Below are 25,694 nucleotides of genomic sequence, written 5' to 3'. Positions count from 1 at the left end.
TTTATTAGTTTCCTTCTTTTTTTAGCTTATTCAATTACAAGTTCGCTGCTCTGCCATACGCGTAGATTTTCACTGTGTTGCATCGAGCCCGTTGCAATCAGACTCAATGTGGGATGGCAGTCGATGCAAACAATTTGCTGCGAGTGCGCTGGCAGCTTCTGGACAAGCTCCTTGCTCTGTAGACTCCATATGTGGAGGCAGTTATCCTCACTGCCCGACACGATCCACATGCCAGCTGTCACAGAGAATTGGGCTGTGATGCAATACCGGACATTTATGTGGCCTTCGTAGATACGCACACATTTCGGCTTTTGAAAGTTCCACAGCTTTATCCGACTGTTCAGGTGGGCGGCGAGTATATATCGGCCATTGGGTGCAAACTTTACAGAGCCCACCGGCGAATTGTCCTCATCGATGAGCGTCTGCTGCACATTGCCGCTAATCGTGCTCCAAATGCGCACGAGTCCATCATAGCTGCCAGTGACAAAGAGGTTGCCATTCAGATTAAAGTCCACCGATGTAATGGGATCCTTGTGAGCGGGCACCACTTTCAGTGAGCGACCATTGCGGACATCCCACAGCTGGACAGTGCAGTCGAAACTGGTGGACGCTATCAGACTCGAGCTCGGATGAATGCTGCAGGCGAAGACATTGTCCGTGTGACCCACCAGAGTCCTAAAGCAGTGGCCATTGTGCGGATGCCAGAGCTTAATGGTCTTATCATCGCTGCAGCTGGCCATGAATTTACTATCCGGCGACCAGGTCACATCATTGACGCCCAACTTATGCCCGGTGTCCAATGTCTGAAAGAGCTGACCCGTCTCTATGCTCCACATCTTGAGCGAGCGATCGTCGGATGTGCTGGTCAGCCAATCACCGTTGGGGCAGAATCTGATTGCAGTTACGTGACTGACGTGACCCTCAAGCTTGTACTTAAGCTCATAGCCAGGCGATGTGAATCCCACTTTGTTCTTCTTGTTGAATTCCATGCGGGGCAGAGGCTTCTTGAAGAGATGCTCCGCCAAATTGCTGGCGCCAGCTGCAAGTTCAGCAGGCTCTGCGGTGCCCAACTCTGATTTATTTGCTTTATCCGTTGTTGACATAGTTCTTTAAGTTTAATATAAGTTTTTTGTCAAATTATTTTACAAGGTGGATAAAAATGGCTTTCTTTTTTTCCAAATAATCAGAACAGTCTTCTAACTGACAATGTCACAGGGCAACACTAAATCGAAACACAGACTTATTTGACAACTGCTGTCCTGTCAACAGTTTTACTTTAATGCACACCAATTATGGTCACCCTATAAATGTAGATAAGTATTTATGCTTAATATATACATATATATTGCCAGTACAAGCATATTCATTTTTCCGATAGGCTGCATATCGAATTTAAATACACCGACAATATTTACATACTTATTTAGTTTCCATCACTTAATCCAAGGTTAATAAATCAACTATACATATATCAACTAAAGACTTTTATTTTACTTTATTGATAAACTAAATTTCAAAAGTTTCGGAGATACTTGAATCCATTTGTTCGATGTGTCAGTATCATAAGTATTTCTGAAACTGAAAGTTTGGTTTTCTCAAATACACGCAAAATAATAGTGTTAATAACATTTGGTTATACAAATTAAATCACACAGAAATTAGAGTTGTTTTAGAGGTATTCCTTAAAAATGTCTGAATTTATAAAATTTGTATTTACAAATAAAATAATTAACTGGTTTTCTAACCAGTTCCGTATCCCAACAATGAGAATTTTAGTTACTTTAGATAATCGCCAATAAACCTGGTAACACAGTTCTAATCAGTTAGAGGGTATCTTTACGCCAGTCATTTTATGTTCAATAGCAAGTGCCAGACATGAACCATAAAAATAAATAAGTACAATGAAATGCAAACAAACATCTATAATTAATTGTTACTCGGAGCAGTAAAAGTATCATATTGACGCAACTTGTATTGACGGTGTGCCAGACGTGTTAACCAAACATTAAACAATCCGGATTGAAAAGAAGTTATGCGTCCGAGAGAAAGATGTACGCCATGCGACATAAGTAGACAAGTCACTGAACTTTAATCATGTTGTTTATATATTAATAAAAACGGTTACTGAACAGCGAATTGTTTAAGTGTTAACTTAATATGAATACCAATTTATGCTTAAATCTATTTGACTTTGAAAAAGGATGAAATGCTTTTGCTACCCTTGGCACCCTTGGCCAGCGCCTTCTCCTTAGCTGACATGCTGCGCTCCTTGAGCGGCACAGGTGTGCTGGGCGACTTATTGCTCTCCTCTTTGATGTCATCATTGTCCAGCAGACTGCTTTTTCGTAGCTGACTTGCCGCATCTTCTTTGCCATTGCCGAGTTTAATTTTTTTGCTATTTGCACCAGCAGCGTCCTGCTGAGATTTACGCTTCTGCGTGTTGGCTTTCTCCTCGACCAGAGCCTGAATCTCGCTGGGTATGTGCAAATAGCGGGTGAGTTCAGCATGCAAATCAGCATCCAAATAGCGACCAACATAGTCGCAGGCCATACGCATATAATCCATTTCATTGACATCATTCTCCTCCACCAGTTTCTCGCTGCGCACATAATTTTCCGACTTGGCACCCAATCCGCAGTGCACCTGTTTTGCCTTAAGCACGAGCACAACTTGTCGCGTCTTCAGGGCGAGCCAAGCCAGCGCCCTGTCCGAGTTGTACTTGTAGAAGATAAGGTCGCCGGACTTCTTCACATCCGCCACACACTTTAGCCCATCGGCCCTGACGAATTTGGTGAGCAAACGATGTGTGCTCGCATCCGGCTCATCCACGCTAATGTTGTCCAGTGACATGGCCCGCTGGGAACAATGCCGGCGCAGATGATGCAGTGCCAGCAGCGTGGCATCAATCGGTGTCGTCATGTATGTGCGTCCATTAGAGCACACTTCACTGTTCATTAGCCAGCTGCGCCGTGGCTCCGCATATTCCAGCACCTCCATTATTGCATGCTCCCGCAATGTTACAAACAAAGCCGGACGCGCCTTGCCGGGATGATAGAAATGCTCCAAACACAGTCGCTGGTCGTCTTTGGCATCTTTTGCATCCAGCAGCTTTTCTGATATGTAGAAAACTTTCTTAGTTGCACATGCTACTTGTTGCTGTGTCACCGCATCGGGATCCGCCTTGAGTTTCGTAGAGCGCGTTGACTTTTTACTCATATTTGTAAAATTATGAGAACACGGAATCCCGCCTTTTATTGATTGTTTATTGTTTTGATCGCTCGTGATGGAAGAGTTGCCACCTGGTGTAAGCACTCGATATATAGAGCGCTGAAATACAATTGATAGCAGCGCTATTCGATAGTTATATTGAAAATATATGATTGTTATTTCCAGTCTATAACTACTTCTTTTCAAAGTTGTTATGTGTCTGCATTCGCGAAATAAATGAAAGAATATGCTTAGCAAACACTGTCATTAGATGGATTTAAATAATATTATATGATTTATTGTTGCTCTCAAAACAGTTAGCAGGGCCAGTATAATTTTACGACAGTTGGCAACGCAGGGCAAATCAAGCGTCTTTAAGTTGAACCGCCAAAAAGCGACAAACAAATTTGATAAGAATATTTAAATTGCCTTAAAATGGATAAAAAGTTTGGAATAAAGCGCGAGATGCGCTCGTTTCTGATGCCCAGAGATCCCAGCGTTGATCGTCGATTTCGACCGTGTCCCGAAAAGCAACTGCGGCTATTCGACGAGGCAATCTCCGAAACCAGCGACAACTCCACCGACAGTTCAGACACGGAATCCGATTATACGAAAAATACGGAAGAGGAGGGCAGTTCAATAGATCCCGGTGAGCTGGAGACAGGACCACAGGTGTTTCTACGTTTGCGACCTGTAGATATACCATCCAAGCTATATGTGATCTCTGACTGTGGCAATGTGCTCATCACCAGCGCCGCGAATGAGAACAGCGCCAACAACGTTAGTCGCATGGAGAAGCACTACAGCTTTACTAGCATCTTCGACAGCCAAGTGGGTCAGCGGGATGTGTACGACAAGTGTGTCGGTCCACGGATTACGGAAGAGGAGTGCGTTACAATAATGGCATACGGCACCTCAGGTTCCGGCAAAACCTACACGCTGCTGGGTAAGTAAAAATTAAACATCAAATGTATAATGAGTGAATTGGTGTTGGTAGGATTACTAATAGTCTTCTTTAATCATCAAGCCAGTATGAAAGTCAGTTTAAAGTGCTTCTGTTATTCCAGGTGACAACGTGAGAGCTGGAGTTGTGCCACGCGCCTTGGAAAACATCTTCACACTGTACGATAGAAGTGTATATACAACTCCCAAGTTGAAGCTGATTAATGCACGCGTTTTAATACTGGAAGATGATGTAATGCTTCAGGAGATGCAGATGCGTCGCCAAATGCTGGCATTATGTCCAGATATCACCAGTCAACACAAGCGCCTGCAGCAAGTCATCAGCGGTGATCATGAGTTCATGGAGAAACCCATGGATGGTGTGTCCGTCATGATATGGGTCTCGTTTGTTGAGATATACAATGAACTCGTCTATGATTTGTTGACCATGGCACCACGGCAGGCAACTGTGGGCGTGCCGCCACGGAAAAACCTGAAGATCGTTTGCAATAAGGGTCAGGTGTTTATCAAGGGTTTGACCAGCATATTTGTAAAGAGCAGCGAGGAGGCATTGAAACTGTTGCGACTGGGACAGCAACGACTGACGTACGCATCAACTGCTGTCAATGCGAACTCAAGTCGATCCCACTGCATCTTCACTGTGGACGTGTTGAAATATCATCGCTCGGGCGTCACCACACAGAACTCGTACAAATTTTGTGATCTAGCCGGATCGGAGCGTGTGGATAAAACGGGCACGATTGGATCACGTTTGAGGGAGGCGCAGAGCATCAACACCTCCCTAATGGTGTTGGGTCGTTGCCTCGATGCGGCAAGCTCCACAAAAAAGAAGGGCACTGCCGATGTGATACCCTATCGAGACTCAAAGCTCACCATGCTGCTGCAAGCAGCGCTACTGGGCAAGGAGCGCTTGGCGATGATTGTGACAGTGACGCCGCTGGATAAATACTATGAGGAAAATCTGAATGTGCTCAACTTTGCCTCCATCGCGAAGAATATATTATTTAAGCAGCCGCTTGTCAAGCAGCACCATGCACGCTACTCGGCATTCGTGGACTACACACAGTCCTCGGTGGCACAAGATAAGGAATACATTGAAGAACTCGAAGCACAGAATATTAGGTGAGTATTTTCTTCAATTGCCAATTTGAAAAGTATTCATTTCCTTTTTCCAATTGAAGCCTGCGTGCAGAGGTCGATCAGTTGAAGTATGATCATGTGCTGAAGATGCAACTGCAGGAGGAGCGATTGCGCAAGGAGATCACAGACATGTTCCAAGAGACTATAGAAACAAATTTGAAGAAATCCGATGAGCGTCACGAGAAAAAGATTCAAATGCTAAATCGCGAGTTTGAGGCGAAGGTTAGTTTAATCTTTTTAGTGTAACCTGCGAATATAATTTATCCATTCATATTATCTATCCGCAGTTGGCATCGCTCAAGCGTAAATATGAGGAGCAGATTGAGGACTTGGAGGATGAAATCGAAGAGCTGAAAGCACCCAATAGCGATATCGAGATAATCGAAGATGATTAATTAATGTTCGTTCACGTTGTCCTAATGTTATTGTCTTATTATTAAATATTAAACATTTGTCTCAATTTTAAACACTTTTTGCAAAAGCATTTTTATTCAAATTTCTCATATTTTACTGCATTACTTTTTCATTCTTGATTTTTTTTTCATCATTTAATTTCATATATCGTCTTGGTTTTTAATAAGTAGGTATTTTCCTTTTTATTTTTAATATGTTTATAATTAGGAGTTTTTGTTTTTAATGGAATTACATATATATAGATATATGTATATATAAATATATATACATATACGTATATGCCTGTACTATCTGTGTGTATAGGGTTCTGTGTGGTGTGTTATTTTTTTTTTTTAGGCTCAACGTGTGAACCACTGCACAAAAAAATTATAGTTAAAAAAAAACATAATTATTATTTACGTAATTAATGTCTCATTTAGCAAAACGTGCAAAATCGAGTATTTATTATAAATTTTGAATTCTGTTCATTTATTTAAGGTTTTCTTTTTTTTTTTTTGTTTTTGTTCGAGTTTTGCCTTGTAAATATGCATTGTATCATGTATAATTTTGCATTTTGTTTAATTCGTACTGGCTAAAAATTTAGTACTATAAAAGGTTATATTTCAATGTTTTATTTTTTTCTCATACTATTCATATTTTTTCGGATTTTGTTTGGTTTTTTGTTTAAGTTAAATTCTGCAAAAGCAATTAAGTTTCTGTTTTATTACAATTAATGATAAAAATACACATATGTCGCATTTGCTTTGCAAACGAAAAGTTTCTTGTTTTCTTGTTTTTTTGTTTTCTTTTTTTTTTGTTTTTGTACATTTTGCATAAATATTTTTGCATATTTGTTTACTTTTTTCTAAATTCATATTGCGTGTGTGTTAGTGTGTGTACATTCTAATACTATAATTTTCCTGTAAATTATAATTTTCTTCATTTTTAGCTCTACTTAGCTGACCATTGTTGTTAGCAGCGCTTTAACTCGAAACGCAAAAAGTAAATAATATGTTAAATAATAAATTATTGTAAATATGTTTGTGTGTGTCTATGCAATTCTAAAGGTTTTGCTTTTTATTTAATAACTATATATTTCAATTGTTTTTTTTTTGTTTTTGTTTTTTTGTTTGTTTCTTTTCATCGTTTTGTTTTTGCTGTTACCTGTTTTTAACTATACAAATTTGTTCTTGTGTTTAGTTATTATTGGGGCTGTTTTCATTTGTTTTTGCTTTTCATTTTCAGTTTTGCCTTCGTTTTTTGAAACATGTTTTAAAAATTAAGCTCAATAATCTTAAATTATTTATGTAGTATTTGCTTTTTTCTGGTTAATTATAAATGTGCCGAGCTTGTTTACACGCTTGCTTCTTTATTTTTCCCATATTTTCCATTTTTGTTGCATTATATAAGTGTGGGTGTATATGTTTTTCTAAAAACTTTTAAACATTGCACTGTGTTACACATACATTTATTTAGGTTTTGCTTCTTTTTTTTTTGGCTTTCTAAATTGATTTTTGTTTTGTTTTTTTTTTTTTGTGTTACTGCCTGTCTGATGTTAAATGTTGAAGTTAGCTACTTGAAACAATTTACAACAAATTACAAAAATGTTTTGTAATTATTTTTAAAAATGTAATACTCTTTCATGTAAACTGCAATTTCACACACAAGAGTTTCCCTCGTGCTTTCCATTTTGCGTTTGCTTAAGGTTTCTTAAATTGTTTACTGCTTTTTGTTTTATTTTTGTGTTTTTTTTTTATTAGCATTAGAGAGAGTGTAAGTAGGGGGGATGTGGTGTGTGTGTGTGTGTGAGTATTATTATAAACGCTTTTAAACTACAGCGTGTAATATTTTTTTCTTCTTTTTTTTTTTTTTTTGTTGCCTTTATATATTTAAAGTGGGTGCTTTAATTGTTTATAGAATTTTACATCAATCGGGTAAATGGTTTTTTTTTTTTTTTTTTTAATATAGTATGTGTAAATATTCATTATTTGCCCATGACCTGACATGGTAGCTATATATTTGTTTTCGACGCTCGCCTAGATTTCACTTGCTAATTGCGTTTTTTTTTTTTTTTTTTTTTTTTTTTTATCATATATAGTAAGTATTATAATGTATTTAGAAGTATGCGTACGTACTCTGTTCTTGCTAGATGCTAGAAGCTCAACAAGAGACGAAACATCTTATCGAAAAGAAGTTCAAGAAAAACTAGTGAATTTTCTTATAGATTTCATTATAATTTTTAAATGTTCTCTTTCGAAATCTTTATCCTTGGCTGTCTGTGTGAGTTGTGGGGGGAGGTGTGTCTATGGTTATGTGTGTGTTTTTTGAATTGCTTTCCTTATTTTTTGATGGTGCTACGGTTGCAGATCGCAAGTATGCATGTCTCTTCTGTGCTTGCATTTTGCTGTCTGAAATCGTTCTGTTTGTTGCACAATATTAATATTATCTTGTTCATAACTATATATACATATAGTATATATAGGCATAAGCTTCTGGGTGTTTGTATGTTGTATGTGTGTTTGTATTTTTTGGGGTCTCTAAATAGACTGTATTTTTGTTTTGTTTTGTTTTGTTTAATTTTTTACTTTCGCATCGCTCGCATTATTGGCGATAGATCCGATCCTTTCTGCTGCCTGCTTTGTCTGCCATCCACCAAATATTTATTTATTTGCCGAATTTAGTAGTAGAATATTTGGCCGGCCTTTTGACGCTTACGCTCCTCCAGCTTGCGATTAATCTCCTGCTGCCGCTCGTTCTTGCTGAGCGCCCGTGCAACGTACAAGAACTTGTTGTCGCCCAGTTGCTTGCCATGCAGACCGATAACGGCTGCCAGCGCCGATTGTGGATTCTCGAATGCCACAAATCCGAAGCGTCGCGAACGTCCCTCCTCATCCAGCATCAGCTGCAATTGTTATTTGTTATTGAATTGAACAATGAATTACAATTACAATACAAGAATTGCAGACGAAATTGCAATTCACAATTTCTTTGCTACACATCGACTGGTTGTTGAGGGCGGGCATGCGCAGCAAAGAGCCGCAGCTGGAGCAAAGAGAGCGCTGTTGGCCTCTTAAGAGCTGAGTAGCCAAAGTGTGCCACATGGTTTTGGCTGCAGCAAAACCAGCTCTCGCTTACGCACCCCACCGCCCCCAGCACCCGCCCACAAAAACAGATTCGTAAGTAGCAAAAAAAAAAAAAAAAAAACAGAAAACAGAAAACAGAAAAACCGAAAAAAGAAAAGATAAGTAAAGAATAATAAATATAAACGCACCTTGTGACTGGTGATGCGGCCATAGGGTTCGAACATCTCACGCAAATGCTGTTCGGTGAACTCCTCGCTGAGATTCTTCACGTACAGATTCTTGAAGTGGGTGGCCTTCTCCTGCTCCCGATCCCGTCGCGGTATAAACTTGACCACATGTACCTTCTGATTATTGCATAGCATGCCGTTGACCTTCTCGATGGCCGCCCGAGCTGCCTCCTCGGAATCGAAGTGGACAAAGCCATAGCCACGCGAGTTGCCTTCCTCATCCTTGGCCACGTTGCAGTTGAGAATGTTGCCGAACACCGAGAAGGTCTCGTACACGGCCTTATTATCAATCGAACGCTCCAAGTTCTTGATGTAGATCTTGCCGCTGTCCGGTGAACTATTGCTGCTGCCACCGCTGCTGCCACTTGCCAGAGCGCCGCCAGCGCTCGAATGCGACGAGGTCGATGTGTGCCCAGCGGCATTCAGTGAATTATGACCATGGCGACCCAGCACGGCGGCAGCAGCCAAATGATTGCTGGCCGCATGGCCGCCGCCAACGCCATGACTGAGATGGCCGGTGGCGGCGGCATGATGATGCAGCTGCTGCTGATGATGGGCAGCGGCGGCGGCCAGCGTATGATGATTCAGTGCCGGCTGCTGTTGATGATAGTTCGCCGGATTACCGCGGAACGTCATCGAATTGACGAACATTATCGCTGGCTGTTTGTGGAGCGTGGTGGCAGCTAATAAGGTGCAGGTGCTGGTGCTGTAAGGTGGTCTCTGCTCGCTGCTGCTGTGGCTCACAATTTTGACGGTCTTCGGCAGCGGGCTGTCTTCTCTCTCTCTCTCTTTCTCTCTCGCTTGTTGTTGGTGTTGTTATGTTGGTGATTTTGTTGCTGTTTTCCTTTACTTTTCTTTTTTTGTGTTCGTTTGTTATCGCTGCTGCTGCTCTTGTTGTTGGCGCCGCGTTGCGTTTGCTGTTTCTGGCTTTTGGGTTTTCGCTTCTGCTTCTTTTCGAATTATTTTCGGCTTCAATTGAAATGAATGCAAATACAACAAATACAAATATACAAAAATACCAATTGCAAACACACAGAGGCAGGCGAAAAAATTTACTCACCAGTTCACAACTTGCACACTCTCACACACACACTCACGCACGCACACACACACACACACGTGTACACGTTTCGTTTCCCCTGTTGTTGTCCACAGCAAAAATATGAAAATACGCGTTGTTCTCTGAAAAAATCGTTTTTCTCTCACCCAGACTCTGACTCTGACTCTTTTTCACCGTTCGCTCGCTTGCTCTCGCTCTCTCTGTCTTTCTCTTTCTCTCTCACTCACTGTCGCTCTATCTCTCTTTTTGTACTTTTTCTGGGGACTTTCACTTTTGGCTTGCTTGTGTGCTTTGCCTAACCACGTACACGTTGCAAATCAAATAGATGCGTCTTATTCTACGTTACAGCAATAAAAAACGTAACTAATTCGGCGTCGTTTTTATTGTTTAATTGAGTGAGTGTTTAATAAAAAAAATCTATATGTTTCTGCCGAGACCTATAGGGATGTGTACAGTGTGACCGCGTGAGGTCAACGTCAGAATGAACTAAATCCAGACGAAAAAAAATACTAAAAGTTACAACTTCGATTTCAACACATTATCCAACATAATTTTAATCGATGACAGCGATAAATAACTATTTTTTTCACCAGTTTGCTAAGATTTTGGGCAATGCTTTTAGCCCGGCATTTTTAAAGATTTTTCGATCCTCGTTACATATATAAACTGATTTTATTTGTTTACATTACATGTGTACATTGATGGAAAGTATATAAGGGCAACCACGACACAAACCACATTTTGTTATCTTTATATTTATATATAAAAAAGACATACACATGCCCCAAATGCAGTTCTTATCTTTCACTTGTAAGAAGCCACAAAGTGATAAAACATATGGGTTTATTTAAGATTATAATGCTAGTAAAAACAGAAATTTACTTAGAATTATATGTTAGGTTCTTCTAGATTATCATATAATTTCTCATTTATAGTAACCTTTCTCGGCAGCAGCTTCCACAATAGTGCGAATAGCAGTAAATGCCTCACTAGCCGTCGGCTGTATTTCGACGGCTGGCAAAATGAACAGATCCTGGCTATCGGGCGGACCACGTAGCTCGAATGTGTAGGCAATGGGTATGCCGGCCTCGGCATGAGCCCAATCCATGCTGCCACCGCTCGAGGGATAGATTGTCTCATACAGATTCCCGCTAACATAATCCCGTCCACTTTCCGCCTTGATGGCAGCCGCTGCCTTCTTGCCAAACTCCTGCAAGTCGTCATAGTTGGACACATGCTCCTTGGTATATCCATAGGGAAACATGAGCATCTGTGAGTACGAGTGCAGGGATATATATGTCTTAATCTGTTCCTTCGCCACATTGTTCCGTATGAAGTCAATTAGACGCTTCGTTTCCAGTTCACTGCCGGCACTGGGGCCAGCGTAATCGTAGCGCGTTGGATCACTGCTCGATCCCGTGGAGTTCCAATGATCGGGATAGTTGCGATTCAGGTCGACGCCTCGGCAGGTGCCAAAAAGCTGGCGATTCTTGCGCCACATGCGATCGTGCTCAAACGTATATTTATATCCATCGGGATTGACGCAGGGGAAAACAAACCAATTGTAGTTCTTGGCCAAATTCTGGACCTGCTTATCCTTCGAGTTGAGCAGCTCATTGATTATATAGGTAGCTGTTGCAGGAGCAATCCATTCTCGTGCATGAATTCCACTCTCAATGAAGATGGCTTTATTCTCGGGGTTACTGCCCAGTTTGATGCCCTTAATCGGATTTCCTTGCGTGCTGCTGCCCATATCCAGCACACTCAACCGATCTGGATGCTTGGCAGCCATATGCTCCATCCAACCATTAATGGTTTTCAGATGGAAAAAGTGCTGCCAATCGTACTTATCCACATCCACATCCTCCGGTAACACTTCACGCATATTGCGATCAATCTTCTCCTGGAAATTGTAGGTCTGCAGAAACGAAGAGATTCGTTATTTGGCAAATACTATTTAAATTGAAAAGCGTTTACCAAAACCCGATGCTGCAGTTTATAGGTCTGCAATAGATCCGCAAAGTCAGCAACACGATGAGCAGCAACCAATATGGAAAGTTTTTGGCCAATTTCGCGTGCGTGGCCAATAAATGTGAGACTGTCGCTTTGTTCCTCCAATTTTTGGAACAGCTCGATTTGCTCCACATTATCGAATTGGACATTGTAGATGCGATAGTGATCGTAACGAGCCTGATCTTTAGCTGCTGCTACACAATCCGACACATGCCGTTGGCAAGCGCCGTCCTCAGTTTTAGTACCACTCGCCGACATGGTAAACAGTGGAATGAGCAGCAGACGCAGCAACATTTGCCATTTAAACGTACGCAAAATTCTATAAATTTCCATTCTATTTTGTTATCGTGAACTGAGAGCGAGCGAGAGAGGGGGAGAGCGTAATATATATATATATATATATATATATATATGCAATCATATATAAGTATACTGCATACCTGTCTATGTTTGTCCAGGCCAACAGCTGTTGAGCAACATATTTTTGCTGCTAATTGCAGTTTATTACCGCTATTAACATTCCAGGTAAATAAATATGAGTGTTTTGCCTACCTGTAGCCGTTGATTATTTTAATCCATTTACAACTATTTGTTAACCGCTATCCGTTAGCCGCCCATAATCTTAAACTATATCTGGCTTTGCATGCAGCTGTTGGCCATTATAAGTGAACTTTTTAATTTATCTTTACATGGAATTATGAACATTTGCGCGCACAGCGTTAATTTATTTGACCTATAGAAACATTTTGCCGGCCAGCTTTGCCTATTTTTTTGACAATTGCAGCAATATATCGAAGCTATCATTTTAATTCGCAACGCAATGATATCGATTTATATATATATATGTATAAGCTAACTAGCAAATTGGCAATATAATTTAAAAACTTATCTTTACGTCAAAAGTATAATTTAAAGAGCTATTAAATAATATGTTGTTATAATTTTGTTTAAGTTCTAGTATTTTTGCATACCAATTTAACTGACTCAGTTCGTTTGAACAGGTAACTAGTTCATCATCTCTGATACAGAACGTTTAAAAAACCAAATCAGAGAAAGTTAAAAGTTATTAAATAATAGTTAGTAAAATATACTATAAATAGTTCAGTATTATTTAATACCAGGTTAGTTGATTCAGTTCTTTTAAACAATCATCTACCGCAAAAAAACAGGAGCTACACGCGAAGAAAACTATATCAAATATTTAACGAAAATATTAAGAAAAACTACATATTAATCAAACTGGAGAAAGTTAAAAGTCATTAATTAATATAGGTATATTTATTTTTAAGTTTAGGTATTTTTAATACCAATTTAACTGACTCGGTTCGTTTGAACAGTTAACCAGTTCATCATCTTTGCTATAGAACGCCGAAAAAAACAAGAACAACACGCGGAGAAAACTCCGCAAAGTATTTAACGAAAATATAAAGAAAAAACGAAACGTTAGCCAAGTTTGAGAAGTTTGAAAGAGAAAAAGAGCAAAAGTGAAAATGGCTGATGTGCTGGATATCGACAACGCCGAAGAGTTTGAGGTGGACGAGGATGGCGACCGTAAGTTTCTTTCTTGCCAAAACCGGCTGCTCTTTAACAATTTAAACACTCAAAAATACCCAAACCAACCCACGCAGAGGGCATTGTGCGCTTGAAGGAGAAGGCAAAGCACCGCAAGGGACGTGGCTTTGGCAGCGACAGCAATACGCGCGAGGCAATCCACAGTTACGAACGGGTGCGCATCGAGGACGATGATGAACTGGAACCAGGGCCGCAGCGTTCAGTCGAGGGCTGGATTCTGTTTGTGACGTCCATTCACGAGGAGGCGCAGGAGGACGAGATCCAGGAGAAGTTCTGCGACTACGGTGAGATAAAAAACATTCACTTGAATCTGGATCGGCGAACGGGCTTCTCCAAGGGCTATGCGCTTGTAGAGTACGAGACGCACAAGCAGGCGCTTGCCGCCAAGGAGGCGCTTCATGGCGCCGATATCATGGGCCAGACCATCCAGGTCGATTGGTGTTTCGTCAAGGGACCCAAGCGTGTCAAAAAGTCGGAGAAGCGACGCAGATAAGGTGGCCCAAGCGATTATATTTATTATGCATAACATTAGCAAATAAAAATCCCCACTTGTCTTAACATATATACATATATATATAAATGAAATAAAATGTATTGGATCCTTGGATTTATTTCATCTTCTTCTGTTGGAGCAGATGTTTGCGCATCGCCATCTGCTTGTCGCGGAAACTTTTCTTTACCTTGGAGCGCGCCTTGTGCCGCATCATGCCAAAGTTTTTCGTCTTGCTCTTCTCCTTGTTGGTCTTCGAGGAGTTCTCGTTGACGCGTCCATCTTTCCAGCCGAAACGATCGCGATCCTTGCGGCCCGCCATCACCGTCTCCAGGCGCGACTCCTTGTCGTGTTTGCGCTTCTTGTAGATCATCTCAATGTTGCTCAGTTTCACGAATTCGGCACGATCCTGTTCCAGCGGTCGCTTCCTGGCATTGGTCACCGTCTTCTTCAAATTGGCGGCATTGATGCGCTTGAAGTCCTCGTCGGTGAAGATGCGCGTCAACGCCAATTCCTGTGCAGCTTCCTTTTGATTAAGCATTTTCACATTGGCCTTCTCCTTTTTATCCGACTTGGCGGCTTCTTTGCCTTCAGCAGCGTCACCGTCGCGTCGCACGCCCTCATCGGAGGCCTCTTCTTCGTCTTCCTCCTCCTCCTCCTCATCATCTTCCTCCTCCTCCTCCTCATCATCTTCCTCATCTTCATCATCTTCTTCATCATCCTCTTCCTCATCGCTATCAGTGGCTGCCGCGTCCTCATCCTCGCCAGCTGCTTCGTTATCGCTGTGTGTAACCGTCACCCACTCCCCATCATTGGAATCGGTGTCATCGTCATCGCTACCCAAATCAATCATTTTGGAGTCCTTGAGCAGCGCCTCAGCACCCTGCACCGTATCCTGGACATCACGTTCACCATATGCCCGAACTTTGCGCTCCGCCTGCGCCTCCGTCTGTCGTCCCCGATCCTTTTTGTGGAGCAGCGCCGGCAGCTGTTCCCGATACAGAGTGATCAAGGAGCGTGCGGCCATCATAACAGATTTCTCCTTGTACGTCTTATACATAGCCAGATCCTGCAGCAGATCCTCTCCCATCGCCAGGGGGCAACGCATGCAAATCTCACGCGATGCATTCAAGCCCATCGCCATCACATCGCTAGAGTTGCGTTCTGTGATGAAATTATTCGCAATCGTTTTCAAAATGGGCTCGATAATATCACCGGGCACAAGTTCGTGGGATGCCTGCGCCGCAAACTGGAGGACTCGCGTCACCTGGCGCTGATGCGGCTGCATGAATCGGGTGATATATGGATAGTAGCCGAAGAGGAAGAGCTCGTGGATGCCAATCAGGCGGGAGATGACGTCTAGATGCATTAGCTTAACCTCGAATCGATCATTGGTGCCTTGCAGCTGCTTGAACAGACCCTCAGCCATGCCCTGCGGATTGTGGATTAGATGTATGCCGGAGAAATTGAAGACGGGCGCATTTTTCTTTTTCTTTTGTGCCTTGATGGCCTGTTTCTTGATCTGCTGCAGTTGCTTCTGACGCTTCTTGGTCTTCTTGTTCACCCGATTCTGCATGAGGGCACCCTTCAGATCCACCTCGTTGTCGCTGCCCGAATCCGAGTTGGCCTCATCCTCATCGTCGTGGCCCAAAAAGAATTTTAGCGATGTGACGAGCACCTTAAAAAGAGCATAAAAATCGATTAATGACTATAAAACAAGATGAAGCCAAGAGCCTACTTTGGTTATGGGCGAGAAGCAGCCAACGCTGGCGATGACGTTGACCGTCTTGGCATCGTTCCAGATGTTCTTCTTGTATAGATCAATCATAATGTCCACGGACATTTTGGCAGCCTTTGGATTCGCGTCCTTCAGCATGCCGTACATAAAGTTCTGCAGACTCTGTCAAAAGGTATTCAAATTTAAATTTATAGCGATTGCTGAAGCAAGTGGAGGAGGGGCGTCAATCAGTTTGCTTACCGAATTGAGTTTCATGTCCTTGTGCTTGGCGTTCATGTTCTTGATGTCAGTGACAATGTGCGTCTGCAGGAAGGTGCGCAGATTCTTGTCCTGGCAGCGCAACAGCTGGAAAAACAGCTCCAATATGTCCAAAGCAGGCACCAGATTCTTATTGCGCAGCAGAATCAACGCTTTGACGAAACAGTTGCGCATTGCGGGGTCCAGAACGGTGGCACTGTTCCGCAGAAGGTCGGTCAGGTGCTTGGGGAACTGCTGGCAGACGTGCGGATAGCATTGGGCCACCTGGGCAATAAACATGCAAATCTCGTCCAACGATTTGTTTTCCTCGCTCGGATTCAGGGAGAAGATCTCGAGCAGACTGAGAAAATGCTCGTATTGCGTGTGAAACTCATCGCTGTAAGATTCGGGATCACGTTTGATTAGATTCTGCAGCTGCGGCAGATTCTCCGGCAGTTGATTGTTGGGCCGCACCATTTTTTTCAGACGTCAACTTTACGTCTTGAAAAAATTGGCTAAAAGAATGCACGTGTCTTCTTCTTCTTCCTGCACACAGAGTTGCCACTATGTTGTATTTTCAATTGAGGTGTTTCCACTGTACCGACCAGGCCAAACAGCTGTTTTAAGTATGCTGCTATACTGTAAAATAAAAACAATTATTGGCAAACAAACAATTCTGGCTAAATACACAAGCTGGCCAGCTAAAAACTATGTATTTTGAAAACGTAAACTCGGCCAGCAACTCGGTAAAAGCAGTGGAAACAATTGCATATCTGCGCACGTTTTACAACACTGCGTTGCGCCGCAGTAGAATTAATTTTTTCCTGCAAGATGATGGACCTGCAGTCCAACGACGACATTGATTTAGAGGATGGCGAAGTAAGTAATTGCAACAAATAACTCACTAAATGGTAATTAACAAGCGCCAACGTTATGCAGCTGTCAGCGAGCAATGACGAAGATATTTATACGCCGCTCCAGCGACCGGCACCGGCAACGGCAACGCCTGCCACAAGCAGCACACCTGCTGCAATGGACGCAGCGGATAGCAGCGTTGCCAGCCCCTTGGCCACATGCCATCAGATCCAGAGCGCCCTGGACGATGAGTCGCAGTCGAACAGTGAGTCCTCTAGTGGCGAATCGTCCGAGGAGGGCTGCATCAAGAAGCTGCGCACCGAGAATCCCTCAACGGTTGGTCATAAGAAGCGCAAGAGGCGCATTCGACGCACCGTTATGGTCCGTGTGCCGCCGCCCACAGATGCAGAACCGAATCGGGCACGTTTCAAGAAATACAACGTTTGGACGGCTGCACTGCAGGAGGAGGCGCTCAGCGAGAATATGCGTGGTTGCGATGTGACGCGCAGCAGCAGCGATCGCAATGTTGAGAACTATGATTTCCCGCTAAAATACCGTGTCAATGGTGAGAATACGCTCAAGCGTCGCCTCTCCAACTCATCCGAGGAGGAGGAGACGCGCTCCCATCCGGCCCATAAGCGTGGTCGGCCATCCACGCGCCCCGCGCTGGACAGCTGCCAGCGGGAGGAGAGGCAATCGGTGAAGCAACGAATTGGACAACGTTCGCGCTCGCGTCGTGGCCATTCCTCCACCAGTGGCGGCTCCTCGGATAATTCGGGTGAGCCGCGGCACATACTCGATTTGCAGGAGACGGCCGGACGCGATCCAAGCGATGTGGCCAGAGAAATGGCCAACAAACTGTACGAGGACAAAGACGAACTTTTGGGTGAGCATTTCAAATGCATTTAAATAATTAAGAAAATTATTTAAATAAATTTATGTTTATTTTTTCAGTGCGAGTTGTTAAGGTGCTTGGCATAGATGTGCCCCTGGAGCTATATAAGGAAACACAGCGCATCGAGGCAGATGGCGGCATGATGATCAAAGTGAGTGTGACACAAATTTGAATAACAAATCCCTAATCGAATGCGACTTAATCTTTTAGAATGGCAGACGTCGTCGCACACCTGGCGGTGTATTTCTGTTTCTGTTGAAGCATCACGATAAAATAACGCCAGCGCATCAAAAATTGATATTCGCCGATGATCGCCAGAATGAGAACAAATCCCGTAAACAGATCGAGACACTGATACGAGATCGTAAGGTTGAGGAGCTGAAGAAATGTTTGAGCGAAAAGAGCACCGAATTGCCTTCATTAAATGCACGCAAGGAACACTATTTGCAAGGCGCTGAATCCATTGCACAGATTCAGCCAGGCAATTGTGAGTAACTCCGTTTATATATAATAATAATAATCTGATTAACAACCTGCTTTCTTTTGCGTGTCCAATTAGTGTCCAATCCGCCGCCTTCGCCAGTTGGCCAGGAGCAGAGCAGTCCCGAGTATAAGACCCATGAGATCAATATTAATCTGGTGGATAGCGCTGATCTGCCCTCCACTTCGAAAGCTGCTTTGACGGCGGCGGGCCTTAAGGAGCTGGTCAGCTATGATGATGATATTCTGGATGTTAATTACGGCAAAATGGACTTTTTCTAAGCTAAACGAAAAAAATATGATAAATGGACGCAAAGCGTTCTCTCTTGCACTCGGGCCATTTGTTTATATTGCTAAATATATATATATAGTTATATATGTATATATATATATATATTTGTGGCGATAATTTTTACATCAAGCTAGCTAGACCCATATTTGTACATCTAAATAAATGCATAGTGTTTAAGGTTTTTAGTAAGGTTTAAATTTTGAATATAAATGTACACAACAATTGCGATATATCCCATAAATTGTTTTAAATGAAGCGCCAAATGACCATCTTTATCGATATGTGCACGAAATGCATTTCACAGCTATCGGGAGCAATGTACAAATCGTTATCGTTATCGGGGCAGCAAATAAATATTGCAAGCAGATGATTTCTAAATTTCTAATTGTAATTGTGGCAACGTAGCCAAAAGGTAAATAAATAATTATAAATCAAAATATATATATATAGATATAGACGGCAAGCTGTCGATTTGTGCATTAATTCGAACAATGACGACAACAACAACCTGTGAACTCGCTGCGACGCAGAATCAACAACTAAACAAATTTGTTGCCAAAACCTATAAATACGCATTGCTCAAAAATGTTCATTTGACTCTCCATGCGCCCGTCCATAGTCCAGGTGAGACGATTTACACGCGCGGCAAGTTCAACTATTTCCACTACGGCTGCGATGGCACCTTGGACACGGGTTGGGGCTGCGGCTATCGCACACTGCAAACGGCCATTTCATGGATTATCAACAAACGCAACCAGGAAATGACGCAAAATGTGCCATCGATTGAGGAGATTCAGCGCACGCTGGTCGAGATTGGCGACAAGCCCTCCCGGTTTATTGGCTCACGCGATTGGATTGGCACCCTGGAGGAGTTCTATGTCATCGACGCCATCTTTGAAAATCTGCCTTGCAGAATTGTCCACGTTCAGCAATTAAATTCGCAGCAGATCATTGAGCAAATTCGTAAATATTTTGAGGAATATTGCGGCTTCATTGCCATGGGCGGCATGAGCGACATGGCCTCAAAGGGTATTGCGGGCATTCATCTGAGCCAGTCGGATGGCGTATCGCTTCTAATTGTGGTAAGTAGTAAATCGCTTGAAACCGGTTTAAGATAAATTCACATTCTTTTTGTTGTTTTTTTCTTAGGATCCGCACTTTTCGGGCGTGCCCAGCTCCAAGGAGCAGCTCATTCACAAGGGCTACGTGCGCTGGATGCACATAAGCGAGTTCGAAGAGAGCGCCTATAATCTCTGCTTTATACTTCAAAAATAAGCTTAGCACATTTTCAATTTTTTATCGAGGGTGCTTTACAAAATGTTTGCAGTTCTTTTTTTTAGAACTTTTCAAGATTGTCTATTAATCTACAATAATTATGTTTCTTGCGAATGTATTTAAAAACTTCACACTATTCATGGCTCTTCATAGATCTTTTAAATTAACATTAATAGAAGAAGAAATTGATTTTTAAAAATCAACATTCGTTCTAAGCATTTGTATTGGAAAATAGCCAACTATAAATAGAAGAATTTAATATTACAGACAGCTGCATATTGCACTTGCCTAACTAATTCAATTTTTTTTTTAAATGTGAATGCATTTAAATACACATTTCATGTGTTTTTATATATCTTTTATAATAACATTAATATTGTTAATTGTATTTTTCAAAATTCCAAGCATTTGTATTTGAAAATATTTAACTATAAATTGAAGAATTTACTATTTTTGGCATCTGCATTCTACATTTGTCCTCATAAAGATTTGAAATTAACATTGTTAATTACAGAAACAGATTTTTATATAGATGAATTTACTATTCTAGGCAGCTACATTTTGCACTTGTCAAACTAATTAAATTCAAATATTTGTATTAAACAATTTTAACTGGCAGTAAGCCCGGTAAAATGCAGCTATCAATTGTTGCAAAGAGAATTTAAAGTTATATTTTTTTTGTCTTTCTCTTTCAGCACACGCTATGGCCAGGGATCGAATCAATTGATAAGCCACGATAAACACATACACACTCACACATATATATACTTAAATTGTTATTCGATGACGATGGCGCTGATAAGCATTCAGTGGCACTGAACAATTCCCAATCGGGCCGAAAAAATAACTAAAAATCCACTGCCAAAACGTGAACCTGTAAAAGACAAGCAACCAGTTAAGAGATAAGTATTAAAGGAGCACCATTGATCCACTGATCCACTGACCTGGCTACTGGCTATGGATGTAATTCAGCGTGCTTTGTGGACAGCATTGAGTGCCTTGGCGCTGCTCTATGCACTGATCAAATTCCGTCTGGGGTATTGGAAGCGACGGGGCATTCTACACGAGAAACCCAAGCTGCTGTGGGGCAACATCAAGAGCGTGTTGGCCGGTGGCAAGCGACAACATGTGAGTGCCACGCTTCAGTGCATCTATGAGGGGTATAAGGGACGAGCGCCCTTCATTGGCTGCTATGCGCTGCTCAAGCCATTTGTATTGCTGCTGGATCTGGAGCTGGTGCGGCATGTGCTGCACACACATGATGGTTACTTCACCAGTCGTGGCCTGTATCACAATGAGAGCGGCGAACCCTTGTCCGGCAATCTCCTCCAGCTGGACGGGCACAAGTGGCGCACGCTGCACTCGCAGTCCAGCTGCGTGTTTACGCCCATCAACATGGAGAAGCTGCTGCCCAGGCTGCTTGATGTGGCCAAGAGTTTCCAGCGCCAAATGGCCGAGGCGGAGCAACTAAGGAACGTGAATGTTAGCCAACTTGTGGATAACTATAATGTGCAAATGATTGCCGCGCTGGCTTATGGCTTGGTCGGGCAGGATGTGTCGCAGTTTCACGCGATGACCAGCAGCTATTGGAGCAACTGGAGTCTGTGGCGCGCCTATTTGTCGCTGGAGTTTCCACTGCTCGCCCGTTTGTTGCAGCACAAAAGCTACGCCGAACTGGCAACGGATTACTTTCTGCAACAGACGCAGATGCAGTTGAAGGAGCAGCGGCGCCGGGATCGTCAGCCACTGCAGAACTTTATGCAGCTCTACTCGCGCACGGAGCCATCGCTGCGAGATGAGCAGATTGCGGCGCAGGCTTTTGGCTTCATATTGGCCGGGCTGACACCGCTAAATGCCACCCTCGGCTTCTGTCTGTATGAGCTGGCACTGCAGCCGGAGCTGCAGGAACGCGTCCGCTCCGAGATTGAGAAGACGTTGCTCCAACATAATGGACAAATAACAGTTGAGTTGCTCAAGGAGCTGACGTACACGACTCAAGTCTTGAATGGTGCGTGCATTTAAATTAAATATATATAAAATATTACTAAATATTATTCGATTGCAGAAACGCTTCGCTTGCATACGCCTTATCCCTTTCTGCTGCGACGTGCTACCAGGGAATTCGAGCTGAAGGAGTCGGTGTTTGTGATTGCGCGTGGCAACAATGTGATTATACCCACAGCAGCCATCCATCGAGATCCCGCCATCTATGTGGATCCACTGAAATTCGATCCGGATCGCTTTGAGGCGGCTGCGATGCGTGCTCGCCCCGCAATGTCATTTCTGCCCTTTGGCGAGGGTCTTCGCGGTTGCATTGCCAAGCAGTGGGCGCAACAGCAGCTGCTGGTTGGCCTCGTCATCTTGTTGCAGCAACACAAGTACGCCCCCTGTGCCGAAACACAAATTCCCATGCAATATGATGATGGCAAATTGTTGTTAATGCCAAAAACTGAAATACAACTCAGTGTGGAGCGGGTAGGGTAGTTATAATTGTTTCTCTGGTACTTTTAATGTTTTTCTTTGTGTTTTTGTGTACAAAACGCTTATTTTGTTTGTTTTATGTATTTTTATATGCGCACTTTTTATTTATTTTGTGAGCACTAGGCTTGTGTGATATGCTGCTGACGATGATACCTTAAATTTTGTAGCTTGTAAGTTTGTCGAAATGACCCACATCAGAAACAAATTATTGAACAAATAAATATCGTAATTGTTATTAAATCGGAAAAGAAATGTTTAATTAAATAGTCATTTCCGTTACAAAATTCAAACAACGCACTAGCGAGCCACATGAAGTTAGCTACGTGTGTATGAGCTATCGATACAATTTATATAAAATATAATCGATTTAATTGTGATATCGAAAATCGTTTGTCGCTGTTGAACACTGTATTTTTTATCGACATACAGAAGCAAAAACAACGCCGAGCGAATCAGACGTGTGGCAAACGGTGCGCGCGATTTTAAGTGCATTTGTATTAAATAATTAAATGCTATTTTTGATAACATAATGCTCGATATAGCGCAAATCGCGCGCCATTATAGATCGGCGTGTGTGTAAGAAAATTGGATTGAGTCGCACGGCATTATTATCTGTGTATGTCTGTGTTGAAAGGCGTCTGTTTGCGGTAAATGCATTCAATATACTTCGTCTGTTTCGTTGTTTATTCGCTGTTTTTTTTTAATGTCTGCACGAAGTGAACTAATAACGAAAATGCAAACCAAATTTGACAGAAGCAAAAGCAGAAACAGCATTCAAATTAAAAACGGCTGTTGTCTAAATTGAAAGCAAACTGCACACAACAAATAACTGTTAAGCGAGAGCTTTTAACTGTTGTTTGCTCAAAAATTAGAAAGAACGAAACGGTGCAAAATTGCAAAAGGAAAAGAAATAAATGTGAGCCAAATATTTGAAAATCTTAAGTGAATAATTTAATGCAACACACACATGCATACATTACCACTGTCTGGCTGTGTGTGTGTATGTTTTACTGTGCTTGTGTGTGTACAACAAAAACAACCAGAATAATAACAACAACAACTGTGTAAGGATCAACCGTTAGGAGGGTAGTTTGTTTGTACAAAGCCAAAGCCCCGCGAGACGACGTTAGACAGAGACGGTGAGACGTGGTGTGGAGAGTGGAGAGATTAAGGAGAGGCAAGAACTCTCTTCTCTTTTTGTGCGCTTTTGCCGCTTGGAATTCGCTGCAGCCCAACAACAAAAACAACAACAGCGGGCGACCGTGACGAGCACACACACACAGACACACTCACACTCATAAACAGACACATATATACACACCGGTACCGGTTGAAAGGGGAGGAAACGCTGCTGCTGTTGCTTGCTGGGATGCTGAATGCATTTTGGGCAGATAAAATTCACAATGCCGAATTGAATGCAATTTCATTGTACGTGAGTATCGCTTAAGTGTGCTTCTTCTTGCACTTAACATGTTTTTGTTGTTGCCGCTCTCTCATCTCATCTCCTATCTCTCTTTCTTTTTGCTTGTGTGGCCCTTTTCAAGTGTGCTAATTATGAAAATGATTTGGCCAATGTAATTGGGTTGAGTGTTGTACAACAACAATAACAATAACATACAAAAACAGCTTCCAGATAGTATATTCCAAGGCATTATTCCAGTGCCAATTCCAGTCCAGTGAAAACTCCTTTCATTGCCAGCCAAAAAAAAAAAGCAGCAGCAGCAAAGCGGCAACAAACACAAAACCAACAACATGAACAGTAATTTTGTGCTCCCTTTCTGAAGTTTGTCGCGCTATTTGCGCAAGTGCAAGCACTCGCCACTAGATGTGAACACTGTTCGTGACACGACTTGCTCGTGCATGCAAATAAATAGTGCATCTAAATAAATATGTACAAAATAAATATAAAAAAGAGGAAACTACATTATTATTGATAGCTTCGAGAAATAATAATACTTAGATTTTTTTTGTGTTAATATATGTTACTTGGTTCAAACACGCTCTCATCTCTATTCGAGTATTTACAGCACTGCTGCTTTTCGTCTGCTTCTTCTTCTCACCTCTCGCTGCTTGTTTTGTTTGTTTTTCTTTTTGTGCCCTGTCCTAATGTGCACATTTTTAGCTCCATAATTTTTGCATTATGCGTGGGTTACTTATTAACTTTTGCTGCTCTGGTTTTCTTTCCCCCCTTTTTTACAACAATAACAATAATAGGGGAATAATCACAAGTGCGTTGGTGGTGCCCCAAAATACAGCATCCGGCGACGGAGGGTTCATTGACTTTTGTTCAGCTCTATTATATTCGTATCCGTATTCAATCAGTTTTTCTAGGTTTCCATTTTTTACCTTTTTTTTGGGGTAGCAGAGAAATCTGAAATGGGGTTGTTTATTTTATTTGTTTGTTGTATTTGATACGACAACTGCGGGTTTTCGTTTATGTCTCCATTTCGCAGTGGAAATCGCTGCGCAGGAACCATAACGGCCGGCACCAGTCATAAATGTGTAAAAGTTGTTTAATTATAATTTCAGTTTGTTTTCGCTCTCCCCCTCTTTCTCACTCTCTATCTCTTTTCCTTATCGCATGTTTACTTGACGCCCTTGTGGGCGATGGTTTTTGTGTATGTGTGTGTGTTTTCTTTTGCTCTGGTTTTTGCTTACCTTTCAATCGACTTTGCCTCGGGATAGGAACTGATTAGAACTAAATTAAAGTATATATAATAAAAAAAATGCATAGAAATTGTTATTACAGCTTAAAGGAAATGTAATATTTTAGTTGTATTGCTTAAGCAAGAAATTATAATACAAATTAGCGACTGCTTCGCGTATTATTTATTTGCATTGCAGCAGCAAGTTTCCTTTTTTTCCCGTTAGAGTTCTATTTCTTATAGTTTGTAGTTTAATGTTAATCTGATATGCTTGGAATTTCTGTGGTATATACAATTACGCAAATATATCTGCACTTGGCACATTTTCATTGTTTCATGTTTATCTGATGCCTCCTTGGCCGCATCTAGCAAGCAAATGTGTAACCGAATCCCGAAAACCATTCAACTGCTGCTGCTGCACCTGTGCAACTGTGTTCCAAAAAGAGACTGGAAGCGAAATAGAGTCTTGGTAGACTAACGGTGTAAAGGAAAGAGAGAGAGAGAGAGAAGCAGAGAGATAGAAATGTGGTTAAATATCAACAGCTGCCCCGGGTTCCTGCTTGTACTTGCTTCTATTTTTTTTCCTCTTTTCCTTTCTTCTTTTTTGGCCTGTGCCTTTCGGCTGATTTCAACAAGCAAACAAAACTG

The 25,694-nt window shown here is 42.0% G+C and overlaps 11 protein-coding genes across 32 annotated transcripts in view; 6 read left to right on the top strand and 5 right to left on the bottom strand.

The window, feature by feature from the left end:
* Positions 1-13: 13 nt before the first annotated feature.
* Positions 14-1,142, bottom strand: LOC6559634 (WD repeat-containing protein 5). The gene has a single exon (XM_001987593.2). It carries the CDS (start codon positions 1,101-1,103, stop codon positions 27-29), a length of 1,077 nt encoding a protein of 358 aa, XP_001987629.1. The 5' UTR covers positions 1,104-1,142; the 3' UTR covers positions 14-26.
* A 940-nt stretch (positions 1,143-2,082) lies between these two features.
* On the bottom strand, positions 2,083-3,285 carry LOC6559633 (ribonuclease H2 subunit B). Its single transcript, XM_001987592.2, has one exon. The coding sequence runs from the start codon at positions 3,214-3,216 to the stop codon at positions 2,182-2,184; it is 1,035 nt and encodes a 344-aa protein (XP_001987628.1). The 5' UTR covers positions 3,217-3,285; the 3' UTR covers positions 2,083-2,181.
* Positions 3,286-3,583: 298 nt separating this feature from the next.
* LOC6559914 (kinesin-like protein subito) lies at positions 3,584-5,777 on the top strand. The gene is made up of 4 exons (XM_001987591.3): positions 3,584-4,153; positions 4,275-5,292; positions 5,352-5,532; positions 5,598-5,777. Exons 1-4 carry the CDS (start codon positions 3,643-3,645, stop codon positions 5,703-5,705), a joined length of 1,818 nt encoding a protein of 605 aa, XP_001987627.1. The 5' UTR covers positions 3,584-3,642; the 3' UTR covers positions 5,706-5,777.
* A 2,139-nt stretch (positions 5,778-7,916) lies between these two features.
* Positions 7,917-10,556, bottom strand: LOC6559913 (polyadenylate-binding protein). Its single transcript, XM_001987590.3, has 3 exons — positions 10,074-10,556; positions 8,975-9,982; positions 7,917-8,605 (listed from the first exon to the last, which is right to left on the bottom strand). The coding sequence occupies exons 2-3, from the start codon at positions 9,662-9,664 to the stop codon at positions 8,381-8,383; spliced, it is 915 nt and encodes a 304-aa protein (XP_001987626.1). The 5' UTR covers positions 9,665-9,982; positions 10,074-10,556; the 3' UTR covers positions 7,917-8,380.
* Positions 10,557-10,899: 343 nt separating this feature from the next.
* Positions 10,900-12,754, bottom strand: LOC6559912 (zinc carboxypeptidase). The gene is made up of 3 exons (XM_001987589.3): positions 12,527-12,754; positions 12,051-12,438; positions 10,900-11,991 (listed from the first exon to the last, which is right to left on the bottom strand). The coding sequence occupies exons 2-3, from the start codon at positions 12,417-12,419 to the stop codon at positions 10,999-11,001; spliced, it is 1,362 nt and encodes a 453-aa protein (XP_001987625.2). The 5' UTR covers positions 12,420-12,438; positions 12,527-12,754; the 3' UTR covers positions 10,900-10,998.
* A 721-nt stretch (positions 12,755-13,475) lies between these two features.
* On the top strand, positions 13,476-14,216 carry LOC6559911 (RNA-binding protein 8A). The gene is made up of 2 exons (XM_001987588.3): positions 13,476-13,637; positions 13,715-14,216. The coding sequence occupies exons 1-2, from the start codon at positions 13,577-13,579 to the stop codon at positions 14,149-14,151; spliced, it is 498 nt and encodes a 165-aa protein (XP_001987624.1). The 5' UTR covers positions 13,476-13,576; the 3' UTR covers positions 14,152-14,216.
* Positions 14,153-16,686, bottom strand: LOC6559789 (protein SDA1 homolog). Its single transcript, XM_001987587.3, has 3 exons — positions 16,127-16,686; positions 15,887-16,048; positions 14,153-15,826 (listed from the first exon to the last, which is right to left on the bottom strand). The coding sequence occupies exons 1-3, from the start codon at positions 16,598-16,600 to the stop codon at positions 14,267-14,269; spliced, it is 2,196 nt and encodes a 731-aa protein (XP_001987623.1). The 5' UTR covers positions 16,601-16,686; the 3' UTR covers positions 14,153-14,266.
* Positions 16,687-16,873: 187 nt separating this feature from the next.
* LOC6559788 (phosphorylated adapter RNA export protein) lies at positions 16,874-18,875 on the top strand. Its single transcript, XM_001987586.3, has 5 exons — positions 16,874-17,002; positions 17,063-17,864; positions 17,933-18,024; positions 18,084-18,360; positions 18,433-18,875. Exons 1-5 carry the CDS (start codon positions 16,955-16,957, stop codon positions 18,633-18,635), a joined length of 1,422 nt encoding a protein of 473 aa, XP_001987622.1. The 5' UTR covers positions 16,874-16,954; the 3' UTR covers positions 18,636-18,875.
* Positions 18,876-18,998: 123 nt separating this feature from the next.
* On the top strand, positions 18,999-22,653 carry LOC6560265 (probable cytochrome P450 6u1). Its single transcript, XM_001987584.2, has 3 exons — positions 18,999-19,057; positions 20,616-21,928; positions 21,986-22,653. The coding sequence occupies exons 2-3, from the start codon at positions 20,878-20,880 to the stop codon at positions 22,402-22,404; spliced, it is 1,470 nt and encodes a 489-aa protein (XP_001987620.1). The 5' UTR covers positions 18,999-19,057; positions 20,616-20,877; the 3' UTR covers positions 22,405-22,653.
* On the top strand, positions 19,010-19,951 carry LOC6559787 (probable Ufm1-specific protease 1). The gene is made up of 2 exons (XM_001987585.3): positions 19,010-19,727; positions 19,795-19,951. The coding sequence occupies exons 1-2, from the start codon at positions 19,137-19,139 to the stop codon at positions 19,918-19,920; spliced, it is 717 nt and encodes a 238-aa protein (XP_001987621.1). The 5' UTR covers positions 19,010-19,136; the 3' UTR covers positions 19,921-19,951.
* Positions 22,654-22,828: 175 nt separating the features above from the next.
* LOC6559255 (putative uncharacterized protein DDB_G0271606) overlaps positions 22,829-25,694 on the top strand; it is a 45,929-nt gene continuing 43,063 nt past the window's right edge. For 5 of the 22 annotated variants that reach the window (XM_043214318.1, XM_043214317.1, XM_043214314.1 and 2 more), the window contains exon 1: positions 22,865-23,317. The gene's annotated coding sequence lies outside the window, so the exon portion shown is untranslated. Of the gene's footprint in view, positions 23,318-23,414; positions 23,834-25,694 lie in introns of those variants that run through there. The other 17 variants (XM_043214316.1, XM_043214315.1, XM_032734954.2 and 14 more) reach the window with 7 other exon arrangements.

Source organism: Drosophila grimshawi, unplaced genomic scaffold, assembly GCF_018153295.1.
Source record: "Drosophila grimshawi isolate 15287-2541.00 unplaced genomic scaffold, ASM1815329v1 contig_1369, whole genome shotgun sequence".
Classification (NCBI taxonomy): domain Eukaryota; kingdom Metazoa; phylum Arthropoda; class Insecta; order Diptera; family Drosophilidae; genus Drosophila; species Drosophila grimshawi.
Note: the sequence above shows the minus strand (reverse complement) of the source record. Positions and strands in the feature narration are given on the sequence as shown.